The sequence below is a fragment of the Oncorhynchus mykiss genome, chromosome 7 (assembly GCF_013265735.2).
Source record: "Oncorhynchus mykiss isolate Arlee chromosome 7, USDA_OmykA_1.1, whole genome shotgun sequence".
NCBI lineage: Eukaryota > Metazoa > Chordata > Actinopteri > Salmoniformes > Salmonidae > Oncorhynchus > Oncorhynchus mykiss.
The window spans coordinates 48,262,252-48,283,751 of record NC_048571.1 but is presented as its reverse complement, the minus strand read 5'-3'; the positions used below and the strand labels follow the sequence as shown (position 1 = coordinate 48,283,751).

At 45.4% G+C, this 21,500-nt stretch overlaps 1 protein-coding gene across 1 annotated transcript; it reads right to left on the bottom strand.

Moving 5' to 3' along the window:
- Positions 1–1,574: 1,574 nt before the first annotated feature.
- LOC110527924 (potassium channel subfamily K member 15) lies at positions 1,575–6,071 on the bottom strand. Its single transcript, XM_021609552.2, has 2 exons — positions 5,510–6,071; positions 1,575–2,894 (listed from the first exon to the last, which is right to left on the bottom strand). The coding sequence occupies exons 1-2, from the start codon at positions 5,790–5,792 to the stop codon at positions 1,906–1,908; spliced, it is 1,272 nt and encodes a 423-aa protein (XP_021465227.2). The 5' UTR covers positions 5,793–6,071; the 3' UTR covers positions 1,575–1,905.
- Positions 6,072–21,500: the final 15,429 nt, after the last annotated feature.

The window sequence follows — 21,500 nt, the reverse complement described above, 5'->3', positions numbered from 1 at the left end:
TCACCTCATGAATGTACACCTGCTGGAGCAGAAACTATGGCCATGCTGTAGTTTGAAGAAACGGATCTTAACAGCATACTTAACATGTTTAGTGGCAGTTGTTTTTGTTAAAATATAGTTGGTGTTGTTACTCAGAGATCACAGTCAATACTACTCACAAGAGGTCTTCTCAGGTCCAGAAAGTTGGACCCGGACCCAAACAAACTCAAAGACAATCAGACCCTGACACAAACAGACCCGATCATAAAAATAAATATAAAAGGGGGGACCCGGATGGACCCAAGAATAGTCAGACCTGAATACAAATGGAACGGACAACAACCAGACCTAGACGCGACCCGTACCCTAATGGGTCCGGGTTTAGACCATCCCCGATTGGACCCGAGTGACAAAAAAAATATGCAAGTTGCTCTTTTGCTTAACAAATATGTTGACATGGCCTTCTATAAGTCCATAAATGCACAATATTAGCATAAAATAAATATGCTATAGACCAGAGGTATTTAACTCTTACCTATGATTTGCTCACATTGTATATAGACTTGTTTATACTTTATTATTGACTGTATGTTTGTTTTTACTCCATGTGTAACTCTGTGTTGTTGTATCTGTCGAACTGCTTTGCTTTATCTTGGCCAGGTCGCAATTGTAAATGAGAACTTGTTCTCAACTTGCCTACCTGGTTAAATAAAGGTAAAATAAAAATAAATAAAAATGAGGGCCAGATCCTGCTGGTTTCAGTTCTACCTGATAATTAATTGCACACACCTGGTGTCCCAGGTCTAAATCTGTCCCTGATTAGAGGGAACAATGAAAAACACAGTGGAACTGGCTTTGAGGTCCAGAGTTGAGTTTGAGGGCTATAGGTTATGTAGAACCGTGGTCGTGTCCATTTGGTTCCATTCGGGTCTATCAGCTGTAGTTACATAGACCCGAGACCCAATGACAATCAATCAGGACCCGACCCTGACCCGAGGGAAAAGTTAGAATTTTGGATCTGGACACGCTTGGGTCTTGGGTATTTGGGTTTGGGTGGACCCGTGAAGACCTCTACTTCTCACATCCCTTCTTCCTCCCACTGACTGTTCCTCTTCAGCCACCATTTTCCACTGCAGAGCACTGGGGATGGACACATTACCAAGGGAACCAGCCTCAACAGCAGAGAGTGCACTGCCTAGAAGAAATCACCAGATTACAGACTAGAAATAAACTGCAGGTCAAAGGTGACATCATGAAGGAATGTCTGAGATTAAAAATATGAATTGGTTTGAATAGCCCCACCTGTGGCTCTCTCTCTCCCTCAGTGTTACCCATCCTCATTAGGTAGTCTATAGCGATGAAACGTAGAGATGGTAACACGTCTATTCATACAACACTTTTAGATATTTGATAATTTATGTGTAATGTAAGCCATTGCTCAATAAGCAAATGAATGCAGGTCTGGGGAACATATATTTTCCTCTTGTGTGCAGTAAAGTACTTCCATCATAATGCCCATATTTTCAACTTTCATTCATTTGTCAAGAAAGCATATACTACAAATAATGGAGATTTTTTTCAAGAAAATAAACATATTGACGATGTATTACATTTTTATTTCACAATTTTATACAATCTTTACCTGTATAAATCATCGCTTTATCTATAGAAAAAAATGCAATCGCTAAATACAATGCAGAACAGGATATCAGTAAAAGCTACATTTTGACTGTAAAAATAAACAGAGAAGCGCAACCTGAAACCTGTAAATGCTACTTTTTTTTAAACAGGAAAAACAAACAATTTGTTCCACGTTCAGAGAATCAGTAGCATCCCTGTCTGCACTGTATTCCTCTCAGAGATTCACATCAAAAGATAAGAACAAAGGCAACTTCAGTCCAGAGTCAATCCCAACAATCCAGGTAGCTACACTGACTTCCTCCGTGTGTGAGAACTGCTCATCCCCAGGAAAAGGGCACCGCTGCTGGGGGAGGACTGGGCTGAGGTGCCCCTGGAGCTGCAAGAGGCTTCATCCACCCTGTAGGAGATGGAGTTGTAGAAGAGAGGGTTGCTGTGGCAGCCTGAGTGCTCACAGCGGGATGGAAAGGGGCTGTCACAGGCACACAGCCTGAAGCACATACAGGAGCAGAGGGCGCTGATGCAGAACTCAGGGTGCTTAGCAGATTCCCTGACCCCAGGGGTCCCCCGGAGCTCCTCAGATGGACAGGGGATGAGGTTGGTACGACTGGTGCCTCCATCCATGGAAAGGGAGAAGTTGCAGCGGCTACTATGCCCATCCTCAGCTTCTTTCTGCTCCATCCCATCAACTCTGTCCCGTGCTGATGCTTCCACATCTGCCTCCTCCACCGCCTTCCCACCCCATGGCCTCTTAGGCACTGCTGCCTGCTCCTCTCGCTCCACCTCCAGGCTCCTGGTTCCCTCCTGTGTGCTGTAGGTGAGGAAGCGCAGCACCACCAGGTTCAGGAAAGCCCCGATCACAGCAAGCCCCACCAGGATGTACATGAAGCTGAAGGCCACATAGGGAATCCTCCTCTGGAGGGCCTCCTTCTTCTGCAGGGCCACAAAGTCCCCGAAGCCGATGGTGGTGAGCGTGATGAAGCAGTAGTAGTAGGCATGGAAGAAGGTCCAGCCCTCAAAGTGGGAGAAGGCTGCTGCCCCGACACAGAGGGTGCTCATGCAGGACAGGAGGCCCACCAGCACCATGTTCCCCATGGACACGTCAGTCCACCGTAATCCCATGCAGCACTTGAGCCTGCAGAGGAGGTAGCGGACTAACGTGTTGATCCTCTCCCCCATGCTTTGGAACATGACCAGCGTCAGTGGGATTCCCAGAACAGCATAGAACATGCAGAATGTCCTGCCAGAGTCTGTGCCTGGAGCAGCATGTCCATAACCTGCAGAATATCATAGTTATAGACACATGTCCATTACGAAAACATATTGCTGTCAGAGTGCAGTATGACTGCAGTTATTCTGCAATTAGTGTCCAACCATCACAGTCGACTGTAGTTACTGCACTTTTATTACAGCTTCAAATCTGCAAACGTTTTTTTGAAAGGGGTGTGTACATGGACACACAGACAACCACAGTAACTCTTTAAAACATTTGTTATAGATATATAGATACAGTATCAGTCAACAGTTTGGTCACAACGACTCATTCAAGAGTTTCTTTATTTTTACTATTTTCGACATTGTAGAATAACAGTGATGACATCAAAACTATGACATATGGAATCATGTAGTAACCAAAAAAGTATTAAACAAATCTGAATATATTTTAGATTTTAGATTCTTTAAAGTAGCCCTTTGCCTTGATGACAGCTTTACACACTCTTGGCATTCTCTCAACCTGCTTCACCTGGAATGCTTTTCCAACAGTCTTGAAGGAGTTCCCACATATGCTGAGCACTTGTTGGCTGCTTTTCCTTCACTCTGCGGTCCAAGTCATCCCAAACCATCTCAATTGGGTTGAGGTTGGGTGATTGTGGAGGCCAGGTCATCTGGTGAAGCACTCCATCACTCTCCTTCTTGGTCAAATAGCCCTTTTTTATTTTACTAATTCAACCTTTATTTAACTAGGCAAGTCAGTTAAGAACAAATTCTTATTTACAATGACGGCCTAGCAACAGTAGGTTAACTGCCTTGTTCAGGGCAGATTTTTAGCTTGTCAGCTCTGGGATTCGATCTAGCAACCTTTTAGTTACTTGCCCAATGCTCTAACCGCTAGGCTACCTGCCGCCAAATAGCCCTTACACAGCCTAGAGGTGTGTTGGGTCATTGTCCTGTTGAAAAACAATAGTCTCACTAAGTGCAAACCAGACGGGATGGCGTATCGCTGCAGAATGCTGTGGTAGCCATGCTGGTTAAGTGTGCCTTGAATTCTAAATAAATCACAGACTGTCACCAGCAAAGAAACCACACACCATCACACCTCTTCCTCCATGCTTCACGGTGGGAACCACACATGCAGAGTGTCACGGCCGTTAAAAGATGAGGACCAAGGTGCAGCGTGGTGAGCGTACATTTTCTCTTTATTTGGAAAATGACGCCGAACAAAACAATAAACACTACAAAAAACAAACCGTGAAGCTAAAGGCTATGTGCCCTAAACAAAGTCAACTTCCCATAAAGACAGGTGGGAAAAAGGGCAGCCTAAGTATGGTTCTCAAACAGAGACAACGATAGACAGCTGTCCCTGATTGAGAACCCTACCCGGCCAAAACATAGAACTACACAACACAGAACATAGAATACCCACCCCAACTCACACCCTGACCAAACCAAAATAGAGACATAAAATAATCTAAGGTCAGGGCGTGACAGAGAGATCATACGTTCATCTACTCTGCGTCTCACAAAGACATGGAAGTTGCAACCAAAAATCTCAAATTTGGACTCATCAGACCAAAGGAAAGATTTCCACCAGTCTTATGTCCATTGCTATTGTTTCTTGGCCCAAGCAAGTCTCTTCTTCACATTGGTGTCCTTTAGTAGTTGTTTCTTTGCAGCAATTCGACCATGAAGGCCTGATTCATGCGGTCCCCTCTGAACAGTTGATGTTGAGATGTGTCTGTTACTTGAACTATGTGAAGCATTTGTTTGGGCTGAAATCCGAGGTGCAGTTAACTCTAATGAATGTATCCTCTGCAGGAGAGGTAACTCTGGGTCTTCCTTTCTAGTGGCGGTCCTCGTGAGAGCCAGTTTCATCATAGTGCTTGATGGTTTTAGCGACTGCACTTAAAATAAACTTTCAAAGTTCTTGACATTTTCCGCATTGACTGACCTTCATGTCTTAAAGTTATGATGGACTGTCATTTCTCTTTGCTTATTTGAGCTGTTCTTGCCATAATATAGACTTGGTCTTTTACCAAATAGGGCTATATTCTGTATGCCAACCCACAACTGGTTGGCTCAAACACATTTTAAGAAGGAAAGAAATTACACAAATTAACTTTTAACAAGGCACGCCTGTTAATGGAAGTGCATTCCAGGTGACTAACTTATGAAGCTGGTAGAGAGAATGCCAAGAGTGAGCAAAGCTGTCATCAAGGCAAAGGGTGGCTACTTAGAAGAATCTCAAATATATTTTGCATTTTTTAACACTTTGTTTTATTACTACATGATTCCATATGTGTTAATTCATAATTGTGATGTCTTCACTATTGTTCTACAGTGTAGAAAATAGTAAAATAAAGAAAAACCCGGAAATGATTAGGTGTGTCCAAACTTTTGACTGGTGCTGTATATATAGGGGTCTATGTTATTTTACTCTCTAGAACAGTAGTATCTTTCATGCAACCCTTTATAACTTCCAGTTTTGCTAATAATTCAAACCAAAATGCAGCACCAGTCACTCAGCGCCCGTAAGGATAAACTCTAGGCTAGAGGAATTTTTTATTTTTACATGTAAAAACAGATTTGTTGTGGTTAGTCATACCAGTATGCATGGTTTAACTTACAGAGCAGAGAAACCCATAAAACATCGAGACATATCAAATTAACTTACCAATCGTTGTGATAACAGTGATGGCAAAGTAAAAAGATCCCGCAAATTTCCACTGTCTCCCCGCGCGATGTGGCTCCGACTGTAGAACCACTCTCTCGATCTCCCGGTAGTCGTCCTGAGTGAATCCGTACTTCTTCTTCAGCTCGTTGCGCTTTTGTTCCAGAATTTTTTTCTTCGAGCTCTCGGTCTCGGACTCGAGGGCGTCGAACACCGCGGCTCCCACAAGCAGGTAGGATATCATACACAAGATGAGAGAAAGGGTCCGAATGTTCTGCACCTTCATCCTCACTCCAAGCGAACTCGAGTGGGCACTGAGAGGAGAGTGGGTGTGTTCCCGAAGAGAGACCGGTGGACACGCCAATTCTGTTAGAACCAAGCGCGCATGAACTCATTCATCCATTCACATACCAATTAAGAGTGGCCTACATAGTTGATTGATATAACTCATCAGTGGCCTAGGCTTGTAGTATTATGGTAGATTTTAAGGTAAATGTGCCGCTCTCTTTTTTTTTTACACAGGCACTGCATACATTTTCCATAGGCTTTGGAGTTTGTATTCTCATTTAGGCCCTATGAGTTCCGGTGTGAATAGTCTATTCTGAATGGCCCAAATTAAGACTGACTGGTGTTCATCCGAGACACGAAGGTTAGGCTACTGGAACGTTTTTTTTACGAGGCTACCAAAGAGCATCCTCTAGCCTTCATTGCTCTCACTCATCTTTAACTGACCCAACCTCTAATGTGAGAAGGCAGCTTTGTAGATCATTTGAAATTATACCATTATCTTTATTTTAACCTAAATTAGTTAAATAAACTGGGGGCCTTGACCAAAAGTCATGTGATTGCATTGAGCTGGTGCTGTCGGTGATGCTTGGCCCTGTTTTGTAATTAATGAATGGTGGTCAGTGGGATGGCTTCAGTTGGTGATTGCTGTTAAGTTCTTTTGGTTCTTATTAAAGGGGGCACGGCACTGTGGAAACAGCTGGCCTTTTCATACTCTTCTCTCTTGATTACTTTGCTTTGTGAAGCATAGCCTACATGTGTGAAGTATTCACAAAACGCTTGGCTAATGTATTACTCTGACTGATGAAGCATGAGCCTGTGGCAGATTTGACCTTTATAAAGCACACTTAGTCCCAGAGTGATCAATGGAGCCTTCATAATTAAAGCGGCAATCAGCAGTTGAAACAATAACAAAGCATCTTCCCCACCCCTGTTTCTGTAAAGAAAAAAAAGCTGAGTTATAGGGCTCGAGAAATGCAACCACTCTTAAATTCATAAACAGCTCCAAGGAAGGGCTGACCATGCATGATATCAAAAGTATAGTTTGCTTTGTTTACAAACATTGGAGTGAAACAAGTTTATATTTTGGGTTCTGATCTTGTACGACAGTTGAACTAAGCTCATGAGGCATTTATAAGTTATATTCTTCAATAATAAATCGCTACCTTTAACTAATTCAACTTGAACTAATTTAAGTCCAAAAATGGATGAAGCAACTGCAGATTGCCCTTTTAACCATGTCAGAGAGAGAGAGAGAGAGAGAGAGAAAGAGAGAGAGAGAGAGAGAGAGTGTGTGTCAAGGTAGCTAACCATGTGTGTATTTAATGAGCCCCAAAGCATCAAGACTTAAATGTCACGATTGCTCTGAAATCCTCAAAGACTAGGACATGAGGCAAATTTACATGGGTCTGATTAGACACGGAGACCATGATACAACATTTAATTGGGTACGCCCAACAACACACCAGAGGTCAGAAGAACATAAGGAAATTATTATTACTCTAAAACAAGTCTAACAGTGTTATTTTTGTTTTTGTGCATACCAGGTTACATTTAAATTTGTCCAGCATGGCTTTGTTTTCTCTACTGTAAAAAGGATGAGAACAATCATTACTATTTGAATGGATTTTGTCCAGTTAATCAGTTAATAACCAAAGTCTAAAGTCCTCTCCTGTCCATGTGGCATCTACATGCATAGTTATTATGGCAGATCACTTATAAAACTACAGCTTTAAAGTAAGATACAAATGATACAATAGAAATACAGTGAGTGTACAAAACATTAGGAACACTTTCCTAATATTGAATTGCACCCCCTTTTTCCCTCAGAACAGCCTCAATTCGATGGGGCATGGACTCTACAAGGTGTCGAAAGCGTTCCACAGGGATGCTGGTCCATGTTGACTCCAAAGCTTCCCACAGTTGTGTCAAGTTGGCTGGATGTCCTTAGAGTGGTGGACCATTCTTGATACACACGGGAAACAGTTGAGCATGAAAAACCCAGGACTGTTGCAGTTCTTGATACACTCAAACTGGTGCGCCTGGCACATACTGCCATACCCTGTTCAAAGGCACTTAAATATTTAGTCTTGCCCATTCGTCCTCTGAATGGCACACATACACAATATATGTCTCAATTGTCTCAAGGCTTAAAAATCCTTATTTGACCTGACTCCTCCCCTTCATCTACACTGATTGAAGTGAATTTAACAAGTGTCATCAATAAGGGACCATAGATTTCAGCTGGATTCACCTGTTCAGTCTATGTCATGGAAAGAGCAGGTGTTCCTAATGTTTTGTACCCTCAGTGTATTGGCTTGTGATTCTATATAAAACAGAAAATGATCTTTGAGCATTAGTCCCCAAGCCCTCTAATGACTTTCTGGCTGCTGATGCCTACGGAGTATTAGAGTTGTTATCTGATTTGCTAAGCTCCTATTTTATCTATCTCTCTCTCTCTCTCTCTCTCTCTCTCTCTCTCTCTCTCTCTCTCTCTCTCTCTCTCTCTCTCTCTCTCTCTCTCTCTCTCTCTCTCTCTCTCTCTCTCTCTCTCTCTCTCTCTCTCTCTCTCTCTCTCTATATATATATATATATATATATATATATATATATATATATATATATATATATAGGCAGGCAGATCAGGGCCTATCCCAAATGGCTGTGGGCTACACTAGTTCATTTATCAGACAAGATTTTATTTGAATTCCATGGCATTATTTTATGGTATGAAGAATACAATTGAACAAAGCTGAATAATATAGACAATTTATTTTCTCCAAAGATTTGAGAGAGTGCACACTCGTCTATTCTGTGTTCAGCGGTTAACAAAGAAATAGGTATTCCTATATGCTTAATTTAAAGTTATTCATGTAACTTTAGTTGTTCAACAAACATTGATGTCTTGTCTATGTCTTGATTTTTACAACATTGTAAGGCTGAATGATGAGACTCTGATGATTTGAAAAAAGTTGCTTGAAAGGCATGAGCTCTGCTTTGTTTTTTGTGCAGGCTGTACACACTAGAGGTCGACCAATTAATCGAAATGGCCGATTAATTAGGACCGATTTCAAGTTTTCATAACAATCGGTAATCTGTATTTTTGGACACCGATTATGGCCGATTACATTGCGCTCCACAAGGAGACTGCTTGGCAAGCTGACTACCTGTTACGCGAGTGCAGCAAGGAGCCAAGGTAAGTTGCTAGCTAGCATTAAACTTATCTTATAAAAAACAATCAATCTTAACATAATCACTAGTTAACTACACATGGTTGATGATATTACTAGTTTATATAGCTTGTCCTGCGTTGCATATAATCGATGCCGTGCCTGTTAATGTTTCATCGAATCACAGCCTACTTCGCCATGTGGTTGATGATTTAACATGCGGATTCGTGAAAGAAGCACTGTCGTTGCACCAATGTGTACCTAACCATAAACATCAATGCCTTTCTTAAAATCAATACACAGGTATATATTTTTAAACCTGCATATTTAGTGAATATTGCCTGCTAACATGAATTTCTTTTAACTAGGGAAATTGTGTCACTTCTCTGACTCAGAGTCAGGGTATATGCCACAGTTTGGTCTGCCTGGCTTGTTGTGAACTGTGTGAAGAACATTTCTTCCTAACAAAGTTCAGTATTGTTCTAATTGTCATTATTACAAATATATATGTAAAAATTGACCGATTAATTGGTATCGGCTTTTTTTGGTCCTCCAATAATCGGTATCAGAATGAGGTTGAAAAATCATAATCGGTCGACCTCTAGTACATACTATATCGGTCACTCATTCAAGATTTGACAAGCACTTGATAATGCCTAGAATTTCACGGCGGCATCCCCTTTGTCTGGCCGTAATGCACCCTAAAAAAATCCATGCCTTTTGTGGCCAGTGGCCATTGTGCCCTTTTCTCTGAGTACTGCGCGCTCCTCACAGACACATCAGGGACGCAACTGCCGAGTCCTTATCCAATTCCTATTTGCATATTGAAGATATTATATAGATAACTGTCCACATTTACTTTTCGTCAGACAACAAGATGAGCAGGCCTAATGAACAGCAAAAGCACTAGCCTATGTCAATCTACTATCCCCCATAGTACAAAGGTCGACCTATTCTAGTCTGTGTGAGAAATAAATATTCCACAGTTGTGGGATGCAATAGATCCCAAATTAATACAACCACTAGCATTAAAAAAACTTTTTTACACAATGTGGTTTACCCAACAGATGAGAACGTTTAGCTTAAAATGTTGATAAACTACTAGGCTATTTCTTCACATTATAAGCACAGCAATGCACCCATGTTAATAAGCTATAAGCGCGAATGTTCCATTAGCGGGAAACACCATTTTTAAAAGTGACCGCAAATGCAATTATGCATGTAATGCTTTTATTATAAAGGTGCATTTTTATGGTGAAAATGATCTTCCCCAAACTTGAAACTCACGTGCTGCTTATGCATGCCAGTTAGGCTCTACACCCCTTGTAAAGCAGATTCATGTGGTTAATTTTAAGAAGTTATTTGGCCACTTTAGTTGTGATACAAACCTTATTAAAACACATAGGTCTATGAGGTGTGGTTCGAAAAAGTCGCAAAAAAAGGCATTGTTTCTTATGCTGGGCATCATTCACAAGTGATAATATATAATTCACAAGTGTCGGGCTAATATTGTCACCCATCAGACTATTGTTGATTAATCTTGTCTTTATATATACTAAATAATGTATGTGTGAAATTTGTTTTGATTTAGAATGGACCATAATCATGAACCTGTATCGATACAGGGGCAGCAGGAAAAATACATGTCATCTATGCACTTAAAAAAGTGAATGGAGGTCGCTTTTCCCCGTGGTTTATTTTCATGCCAGCCAGGTAGGCTATACTCCTGTTTTTAAATATTAGGAATGTACTTAATATTAGGAAAGTTGAAAAATAAATATAGTAGGTGTCACGTTCTGACCTTGATTTCCGTTGTTTTGTATTTATTTAGTATGGTCAGGGCGTGAGTTGGGTGGGCAGTCTATGTTTGTTTTTCTATGTTTTGGGGCATTTCTATGTTTTCGGCCTAGTATGGTTCTCAATCAGAGGCAGGTGTCATTAGTTGTCTCTGATTGAGAATCATACTTAGGTAGCCTGGGTTTCACTGTGTGTTTGTGGGTGATTGTTCCTGTCACTGTGTTTGTTGTCACAGGATAGGCTGTATAGGTTTTTCACGGTCCGTTTGTTGTTTTGTAGATTTAGTTATTTCATGTATCGTTCATTTTCCATTAAAGAACATGAGTAACCACCACGCTGCTTTTTGGTCCGCTTCTCCTTCTACAGACGAACGTCGTTACAGTAGGCCTAGCTTATAGAAGCTGATTCTCCTCTTTTTAATAGAGGCCATCACTCTGTTTTCTCTTGCAATTGCATAGCCTATTGAAATTTTGCACAGCATGAGCTCATGGGCTCTCATGAAGTGTTTGATTAGATTGATTAGCATTTATGTCAGAGTGATTAGAGGGACAACAGAGTGTTGAGTACCAGGCAGTTAGCAAGTTTGGTAGGCTACTAATGACCATCAGCAGCATCAGAGCTTGGAGAAGCCTAATTACCATGACTAAACAGTCACGTGGAATTTGACTGACTTCATGACCCAGTGTGGCGGTTTTACGGTCACCACAACAGCCCTAAGTGTGTCCCTTGAGAACCCATTTTAAAACCCCACCTGTTTTGTTCTCATTTGTAAGTTACTGGTCTCTGTTTAGTAACAGTATTTTTGGTTTCTTATTGGGAAACTCAACAAGTATACAGAGACCTGTGTGTAATACACATTTTATGCTGAGTTATTCAGAATGAAGGGGGATCAGTAAGATTTCGGGGTTTGCATGATGGTAAAAAAGGACCTACTGACTTTTTCAGCTCTCTCATTGTGCTAATACCTAAGGCACTGGCTCTTTTCCCCAGAGGGATACACAGGTGTCACAGAAGGACACTGACTTGAACTTTACAGATAATGTGAGTATGCTTTGAGGCTTATTAACCAAAAGGGCAGAATGACAGACCTTAAATTCCTCTGGGACAGCACCTTAAGGGAGGCCTGATGACTGTGACCAAGTATTCAACTGGAAGGATCACAGCAAAACATAAATTAGTCTCTGGTTTATTGGGAGAAATGATGAAACAAACAGTGAATACAATGTAGGCTATATTGTAAAGTACAGCATATTAATTTATAGTATCATTTTGAATATGCCCCATTACTTTCCTTGGTGACTGCAGATGGAATTTAGCTAGATTTATAACTCAACATACTATACAACACACAAGTTGTGCAAATAAAACACAAATAAAAAAATACATGTATTAACAGACAATTTACAACAAGGGGCGAAAAGGTATCATGCATGCAATTTCTGGACCACACATTTTGTATTGGTTCTCAAGTGCCCTATAACGTCAGCCCTTGAAATCCAGAGCTCCCACCCAGACCCTATACAAGCTGCCTGTGCAGATGTCCTGAATCATGACTACTAATTGATACTTAGAATTGGAGTGCCCTTCCTATGATGCTCTGAGAGGAAGGGTGGGAAAGGCTATGGCTGAAAATGGAGAACACTGTTCTACTGGATATTTTATATTCTGGATTTGGCAACAAAAAGGAACATCGATGTGATCAGTCAATGGGGTCCAGCATGTAGAGTAACCTCTTCATACACCCCACAAAGGAGTGATTTGTTATTTATTCTTATCGCTGGGCACTAAAAGCCCACCAAGTTGAGTTGTTCTCCTGTCTAAGCTCTAAAGATCTTATCACACCCCTATCTTAGACACATAGGCTGTTAGAACTGGTTAGAACCTGCTTTTATTTATTTTAATGATGTAAGGGAGTAGAGCTAAATACTCCTTATCTCTCATGTTGTCACGACTCCTACCGAAGGTGGCTCCCCTTCCTGTTCGGGTGGCGCTCGGCAGTCATCGTCACCGGCCTACTAGATGCCACTGATCCTTTTCCCCCTTTCTGTTTATTGGTTTCACCTGTTTTGTGTTTAGGCTGATTAGTCGGGCTATGTTAACCACTAGGCCCGCATGCTCTTTGTGTGGGATTGTTTGTGTAACTAGTGTGCACGTTTGAGTTTAACGTGTTTCCCATTTCGTGGGGTTTTGCTGGACTGTTTAAGTCCCCGTGTTTGGGGCATTTGTTTTGTGTGCTCCCTGTGTTTCGTGGGATGGCTTATGTTCGCCGTTTGTGCATTAAATAGCACTACCCTGAACTCTCTGCTTTCTGCGCCTGACTTCGCACCCACTACACCCAGATCATTACAGAATCCCGCACCTTGTAATGGAGTCAGCAGGAGCAGCTGCCAACCTCCTTCCATCAATGGAGGAACGCGTCCTCCATCATACCATCATACCATCGGATAGGATCGGCGATGGATCAGATAATGGAGAGAATGGACCGATGGGAGAGCAGTGGTCTCCGCTCTTCACCTCCGGTTCCTCCGACGAGTCCACCTTCTCCTCCTTCCGGCTCCGGCGCACTTCGTCTTGCGCTCCCGAGGGAGTATGATGGAGCGGCGGCTGGGTGCCAGGGGTTTTTGCTCCAACTCGAGCTGTACCTGGCGACTATGAGACCAACTCCCTCGCGGGAGGAGAGTGTCCTCGTCTCCTGCCTGACGGGTCGTGCTCTGGAGTGGGCTAACGCGGTCTGGAATGGCCCAGACTCGGCGAAGGAGCACTATCCGGTATTTAACCACCCTCCAGAGGGCCGAGCGGCAGGTGAACGACTATTCTATCTTAGGCAGGAGAAGAGGAGCGCGCAGGATTTCGCGTTAGAGTTCCGGACCTTGCCGCTGGGGCTGGGTGGAACGACAGGGCCCTGATAGACCACTACCGGTGTAGTCTCCGGGAGGACGTCCGCAGGGAGCTGGCGTGTCGGGATGTCGCTCTCTCCCTCGACGAACTAATAGACATGTCTATCCAGCTGGACAATCTGCTGGCTGCCTGCAGGCGTTCGGAGAGGGTCCTGTCTGTTCCACCACCTAGCACTCCCGCTCCCATTCCTATGGAGTTAGGGGGGGCCGTGCCGAGGGGTACCGGAAGAGGAGGCTCCTCCTGCACCAGCTGTGGTCGGAGAGGACACACGGCCGACCGGTGCTGGGGGAGCCCGTCTGGGAGTCGAGAGGGCAGGCGGAACACTTCTCAGGCACCCCAGGTGAGTCAGCACCAAACTCACCCAGAACCCCCTGTTGGTCACATGTTTGTATTTATTTTGTTTCTTGACTTTTCTCCCTCTTCCCAGCATAAGGCGCTTGTCGATTCAGGCGCAGCTGGGAACTTTATGAATCGCGGACTCGCCATCAAGCTGGGTATTCAGCTAGTGCCAATAGATCCCACCTTCCCCGTGCACTACCTAGATACCCGGCCATTAGGGTCAGGGTTGGTCAGGGAGGCCATGGTTCCACTGGACATGGTAACGCAGGGGAATCATAAGGAGCGGATTAGTCTCTTCCTTATCGATTCACCTGCGTTTCCAGTGGTACTGGGGGTTCCCTGGCTGGCTAGTCACAATCCTAGGATTTCGTGGAGACAGGGGGTTCTCCAGGGGTGGTCAGAGGAGTGTTCAGTGAGGTGTATGGGAGTTTCCATCAGTGCCACGTCGGTGGAGAGTCCAGACCAGCTTTCCACTGTGCGCATTCCCCCTGAATATGCCGATTTGGCTATCACTTTCTGTAAGAAGAGGGCAACTAAATTACCACCTCATCGACAGGGGGATTGTGTGATAAATCTCCAGGTAAACGCTGTGCTTCCCAAGAGTCACGTGTACCCATTGTCACAGGAGGAGACTTTGGCTATGGAGACATACGTCACGGAATCTCTGGGACAAGGGTACATTCGGCTCTCCATTTCACCCGTCTCCTCAAGTTTCTTTTTTGTGAAGAAAAGGGAGGGAGGTCTGCGTCCGTGCACTGATTATAGAGGTCGAAATGCCATTACGGTGGGGTTTAGTTACCCGCTACCTCTCATCGCTACGGCGGTGGAATCATTTCACGGAGCACGGTTTTTCACAAAACTGGACCTCAGGAGCGCGTATAATCGGGTGCGTATTCGGTATAGAGACAAGTGGAAAACCGCGTTTAGTACCACATCGGGTCATTATGAGTACCTCGTCATGCCGTATGGGTTAAAGAATGCTCCAGCCGTTTTTCAACCCTTTGTAGACGAGATTCTCAGGGACCTGCACAGGCAGGGCGTGGTTGTCTATATCGATGATTTTCTGATCTATTCCTCCACCCGCACCACGCATGTGTCTCTGGTGCGCAGGGTGCTCGGTAGACTGCTGGAGCATGACCTATACGTCAAGGCTGAGAAGTGTGTGTTCTCCAAACGAGCCGTCTCCTTCCTGGGTTATCACATTTCCACCTCGGGGGTTGTGATGGAGTGTGACCGCGTTAAGGCCATGCGTAATTGGCTGACTCCAACCACAGTGAAGGAAGTGCAGTGGTTCTTAGGGTTTGCCTGTCTTATAGACCAGGCTCCCTTAACATGAAGGCCGACGCGCTGTCCCGTCTCTGCCCACCGATCCTACTCCCATCCTTCCAGCCTCTAGGCTGGTGGCACCAGTGGTATGGGAGGTGAACTCGGACATCGAGCTGGCGTTACGGGTGGAACCTGCGCCTCCTCAGTGTGACTGGTCGCAAGTACATGCCGCTTGGTGTTCGTGATCAACTGATTCGGTGGGCTCACACACTACACTCTTCCGGTCATCCTGGTGTGGCGAGGACAGTGCGGGGTCTCAGGGGGAAGTATTGGTGGTCCACGTTGGCTAGGGACATTAGGTTCTATGTCTCTCCCTGCTCGGTGTGCGCCCAAAGTAAGGCTCCTAGGCACCTTCCTAGAGGGAAGTTACAGCCCCTCCCCGTTCCACAACGGCCATGGTCTCACTTGTCAGTGGATTTCCTGACCGATCTTCCCCCGTCTCTCGGTCAGCCTGACCTCTAACCCTAACCTCCAGTTATCACCCCGAGAGTAATGAGCAGGTGGAGAGAGTGAACCAGGAGGTGGGTAGGTTTCTGCGGTCGTATTGCCAGGACCGGCCAGCGGAGTGGTCTAGGTATGTCCCATGGGCGGAGTTGGTCCAGAACTCACTCTGTCACTCCTCTACGAACCTATCACCATTCCAGTGTGTGTTGGGCTACCAGCCGGTCCTGGCACCATGGCGTCCGAGTCAGACCGAGGCTCCTGCGGTGGAGTAATGGGTGAGGCGCTCCAATGAGACCCGTCCAGGAATCCCTCAAACAAGCCAGTGGACGACAGAAGAGGAGTGCTGACCGCCACCGCAGTGAGGCCCCCGTGTTTGTACCGGGGGACAGGGTCTGGCTCTCGACCCGAAACCTACCCCTCCACTGGGGCCGCAGTGTGTGGGGCCCTTCAAAGTCCCGAGGAGGATAAACGAGGTGTGTTATAGATTACAACTCCCTTCCTATTATCGTATTAACCCCTCGTTTCATGTGTCTGTCCTCAGGCCGGTGGTAACTGGTCCCCTGCAGGAAGGTAAGGTGCCGGAGGTCCCTCCGCCCCCTCTGGACATCGAGTGTCCCTGGCGTACATGATACGTGCCATTCTGGACTCGAGACGTGGGGTGAGGGGTCTGCAGTACCTTATGGACTGGGAGGGGTACGGCCCGGAGGAGAGGTGCTGGGTATATTACGTATATATATAAAATGGGCATATATGGCGGAAACATACATGTATCCACACATATAAGTACAAATAGTACATTCAGAAAGTATTCATACCCCTTGAATATTCCACATTTTGTTGTGTTACAGCCTGAATTCAAAATGGATTTTATAGATTTTTTTCTCACTCATCTACAAGCAATGCCCCATAATGACAAAGTGAAAACATGTTCTTTGGAAGTTTTGCTAATTTTTGTACTGAAAATGAAATACAGAAATATCTAATTTACGTAAGTATTCACACCCCTGAGTCAATACTTTATAGAAGCACCTTTTGGCAGCGTTTACAGCTATGAGTCTTTCTGGGAAAGTCTCTAAGAGCTTTTCACACCTGGATTGTACATCATTTGCCCATTATTCTTTTCAAAATTCTTAAAACTCTGTAACATTAGTTATTGATCATTGCTAGACAACCATTTTGAGGTCTTTTTGCCATAGATTTTTTAATGTAGATTTAGGTCAAAACTGTAACTCAGCCACTCAGGAACATTCACTGTCTTCTTGGTAAGCAACTCCAATGTAGATTTGGCCTTATGTTTCAGGTTATTGTTCTGCTGAAAGGTGAATTCATCTACTAGTGTCTCCTAGTGATTGAAAGCAGACCATTCCGTTTCCTTTTCATCATGAAAAACATCCCAGTCCTTAACGATTACAAGCATACCCATAACATGATGCAGCCACCACTATGCCTGAAAATTTGGAGAGTGCTACTCAGTAATGTGTTGTATTGGACATGCCCCAAACATAACCCTTTGTATTTAGGACGAAAAGGTAATTCATTACTTTGCCATATTTTGTTGCAGTATTACTTTAGTGCCTTGTTGCAAACAAGATGCAAGATTTGGAATATTTTCATTCTATACAGGCTTCCTTTTTTTCAATTAGGTTAGTATTGCGTGTAACTACAATGTTGAAGATCCATCCTCAGTTTTCTCCTATCACAGCCTGTGACTATTTTAAAGTCACCATTGGCCTCATGGTGAAAACCCTGAGTAGTTATCTTCCTCTCCAGCAACTGAGGAAGGAAGGAGTCGAACGAAGCCTGAATCTTTGTAGTGACTGTGTCACACCCTGATCTGTTTCACCTGTCTTTGTGCTTGTTTCCAACCCCTCCAGGTGTCATCCATCTTCCCCATTATCCCCTGTGTATTTATACCTGTGTTCTCCGTTTGTCTGTTGCCAGTTTGTACAGCGTTTTTCACCTTGTATTGTCTAAGTTCCTGTTTTTCTAGTTTTCCCGGCTTTGACCCTTTTGCCTGTCTTGACCCCGAGCCTGCCTGCCATCCTGTACCTTTTCCCCTGTTGTTGTAATAAATGTTGTTACTTCGACACAGTCTGCATCTGGGTCTTACCTTAAACGTGATAGTACGAACTGGCCATGACTGAACCGACAGACGTGGATCAGATCCCCAACGCCCTTGCCTCCCAAGAGGCCATCATTGGACGGCATGAGGAGTTGCTTCGTGGTCTGATGGAAGGGTTCCAGACCATGGCCGAACGTCATGACCAAGCATTGGACACATTGCGGGAGCAATTCCGTGGGTTGTCTACTAGGCAGCCTACCCCGACGGTAACCTCCCAGCCCCTCAGTAACCCTGTTGGTAGCAGCGCCGTCACCCCAGTTTCCCGGGAACCACTCTTACCTTCCCTGGAGTGCTTCGATCGAGAGTCGGGCACCTGTCGGGCGTTTCTCAATCAGTGTTCCCTCGTCATGAAGCTGCAGCCTTTCTCCTTGTCCTTGGACTGCTCTAAGATAGCGTACCTCATCACCCTGATATCCTTGAGGGCTACAGCCTTTTGAGAACAACAGTTGGTCTGGAGGGATTCGTGGCAGAGGTGAAAAAGTTTTCGAGGCTCCGTTTGCCGGGAGAGAGTCTGACTCCCTCAGACTCCCTCAGTGTGGCAGACTATGCTGTGGATTTCCGCACGCTAGCAGTGGAGGGTGCCTGGAACTCGACACGTTCCTGCATGGATTATCGGAGAAAGTAAAGGACGAGCTTGACTCACTCATCGCTTTAACAATCCGGATCGATGGTCGACTACAGGAACGTAAGGAGGGAGAAGAGGTCTGACTGCGGTCCCAATCACTCACTCAAGGATCCCACCTTGCATCTGATGATCTCCGGAAGTCCCCGGCGTCTACGTCCCTGAGAGGATCCGAGCTTATCCGAGTTCCTCCAAGAGCCTCTGAAGACTGCCGATTAACCCCTTCACGAGCCGATGCAGCTCGGCAGGGCTAAGCTGTCTCCAGCCAAATGCATACGCCAACTTGACACCCAGAGTTGTCTGTATTGCGGTACTGACACTCATTATGTCCCTTCAAGAGACCAAGCTCATTCGTTGGAGGGAGTACTCTGGTGGGTCTTAAAGATATATTTTTCTCCCCTTACTCGCCCCCCTCTCCATGCCATCCTGCTGTGGGGCGGCCAGTCCAAGTCTCTAAAAGGTACTCATCGACTCAGGGGCTGATGTGAGTCTTATGGACGTTACCTTGGCGTCCGAGCTGGGCATCTCCACTCAACCCCTCTCCATTCCCATGGATATTAGAGCGCTGTACAGGCGCTTTATAGGCCAGGTCACCCACCACACCCATCAACCTGCTAGTATCAGGGAACCAGAGCAAGACTAGACAATCCCTCTATTGACAGGGCTACTGGTGCCATTGTGGGCTGGAGCCTGTCCTGCCACACTCATTGCCTGAAGTCAGCTCTGCTTGCCCCGGGACGTCTTCCTGGGGGCTTGGAAATTGCCCTGGACCTCCCTGCCAGCCCCACGGAGTACCAGGAGAGATTCAGTAAGGCCTGGGCCACTTTGCTTCTGCAGCACTGACCGGTATCCAAGAAGGTCAAGCCTGATGCGCTATTGTTCTGCGGCCACACCCCCGGAAGCCGAGATCTTTTTCCTCCGCTCCAAGATCATTAGCCCCTCTGCTGTTCATCCTCTGTTGCTCCGTACCCTCCGTATTCTTCCTACCTTTCTTGAGTCTAGAATTAAAACCATGTCTAACAATCCTTTGTACTTGTTTCCCCATTATCACCTGTGTATTTATACCTGTGTTCTCTGTTTGTCTGTCTAAATTCCTGTTTTCTAGTTTGACCCTGCCTGCCGTCCTGTACCCTTGCCCCACTACTCTACCGACCTCTGCCTGACCTGACCTTGAGCCTGCCTGCCATCCTGTACCTTTGCCCCTGTTGTTGTAATAAACATTGTTACTGGGTCTTACCTTAAACATGATAGACTGGGTGTATTGTTACACCTCCAAAGTGTAATTAATGACTTCATCATGCCTTCCAGAAGCAGGATGAGAACTGAGGACCATGACCAGAGACCATGTCGAACGAAAGTCCAAGGACCCGGAAGATGTGCACTCATGCACCATGAGCTCAGCCGTCTCCTTGGCTGAGGAGTGGTGTTGCTATCTGATGGAGGAAGAACAGTAACAAAGTCCAGGTATATATGGGACCAGGGGCGGTGAGGAGCAAGGAGGGGTTGTAGAAGGCCAGCCGTAGCCTCTGAGTTTTATTTTGTGCACACACAGTGCAGGCGGCGACGAATGCGGCAACATCAGGAACCATGGAAGGCCACCAAAAAAAAGCATTGTCGGATGAAAGCCAGGGTCTGACCGGAGCCTGGATGGCAGGTCCGTTTCGAGGAATGTGCCCATTCCAGGACCAGAAAATGGGCAGACTCCGGGACAAACATCTGGTTAGCCAGGGCCCCCACCGCGCCTTACGGATCAATCTCTCTACCCCAGAGTGCAGCCGGTAGACAGGAGGCAGGGAGGATGGTCTCAGGGTCAGACGGAGTAGCAGCGGGGATATACAAATGTGAGTGCATCAAGTTTCACATTCTTGGACACCGGGCGGTAGGAGAGAGTGAAATTGAACTGGGTGAATACAAGGCCCAACAAGCCTGCCTAGAGTTGAGGCGCTTTGCGATGTGTAGTGTAGATATTCCAGGTTCTTATGGTCAGTCCACACTAAGAATTGGTGTTCCACCCCCTCCAACCAGTGCCTCCTCTCCTCCAAAGCCATCTTGACGACGAGGTGTTCTTGATTCCCCACATCATAGTTCCCCTCAGCAGGGGTAAGACAATGGGAGTGAAAAGCTCAGGGGTGCAGCTATTGGTCCTGGGCAGAAAGCTGGGACAGGGCGACCCCCACTCCGACATGCGAGGCGTCGACCTCCACCACAAACTGATGGGACGGGTCTGGAAGGATTAAGATGGGGCTGTAGTGAATCGATTTACACCAAGACAGTCGTGAAGTGGGCACGACAAAACCTATTCCCCCTCAGGAGACTGAAAAGATTTGGCATGCGTCCTCAGATCCACTGCACCATCGAGAGCATCCTGACTGGTTGCATCACTGCCTGGTATGGCAACTGTTCGGCCTCCGCCCGCAAGGCACTACAGAGGGTAGCACATTCGGCCAAGTACATCACCGGGGCCAAGCTTCCTGCCATCCAGGACCTCTATACCAGGCGGTGTCAGAGGAAGGCCCTAAAAATTGTCAAAGACTCCAGCCAGCCTAGGCATAGACTGTTCTCTCTGCTACCGCATGGCCAGCAGTTTCGGAGCACCAAGTCTAGGTCCAAGAGGCTTCTAAAAAGCTTCTACCCATAAGCCATAAGACTCCTGAACATCTAATCAAATGGCTACCCAGACTATTTTTGAGGTCAGAGAACGCCCGGTCAGCTGCTGGAGACCACATGAATGGAACCTTGAGAGAGGTGAGTGCTGAGAGGAGGGAGGCCTGTGTCGTGACTGTCATTAATCTGATGACTGTTATTTTATTTTATCAACTAACTATGTTTAATTGTTACTCAATTAAATGAATCATGTAACAATTAACGCATTAGGAATTTGGGACACCATGGGAAACAACGGGATCTCCCGACTTAAACTCTAAAGATAAATAGATATCTCTTACATCAATAACAGTCACTTATTAATCATTATTACCTCATATCAGTCTC

What these genes read in the sequence shown, in the direction of transcription:
- LOC110527924 (XM_021609552.2), bottom strand. Translation starts at nt 5,792, where the DNA reads ATGAAGGTGCAGAACATTCGGACCCTTTCTCTCATCTTGTGTATGATA. An exon ending in CACTGTTATCACAACGATTG is followed by an intron (nt 2,895 to 5,509) that starts GTAAGTTAATTT and finishes GATATTCTGCAG; the next exon opens with GTTATGGACATGCTGCTCCA.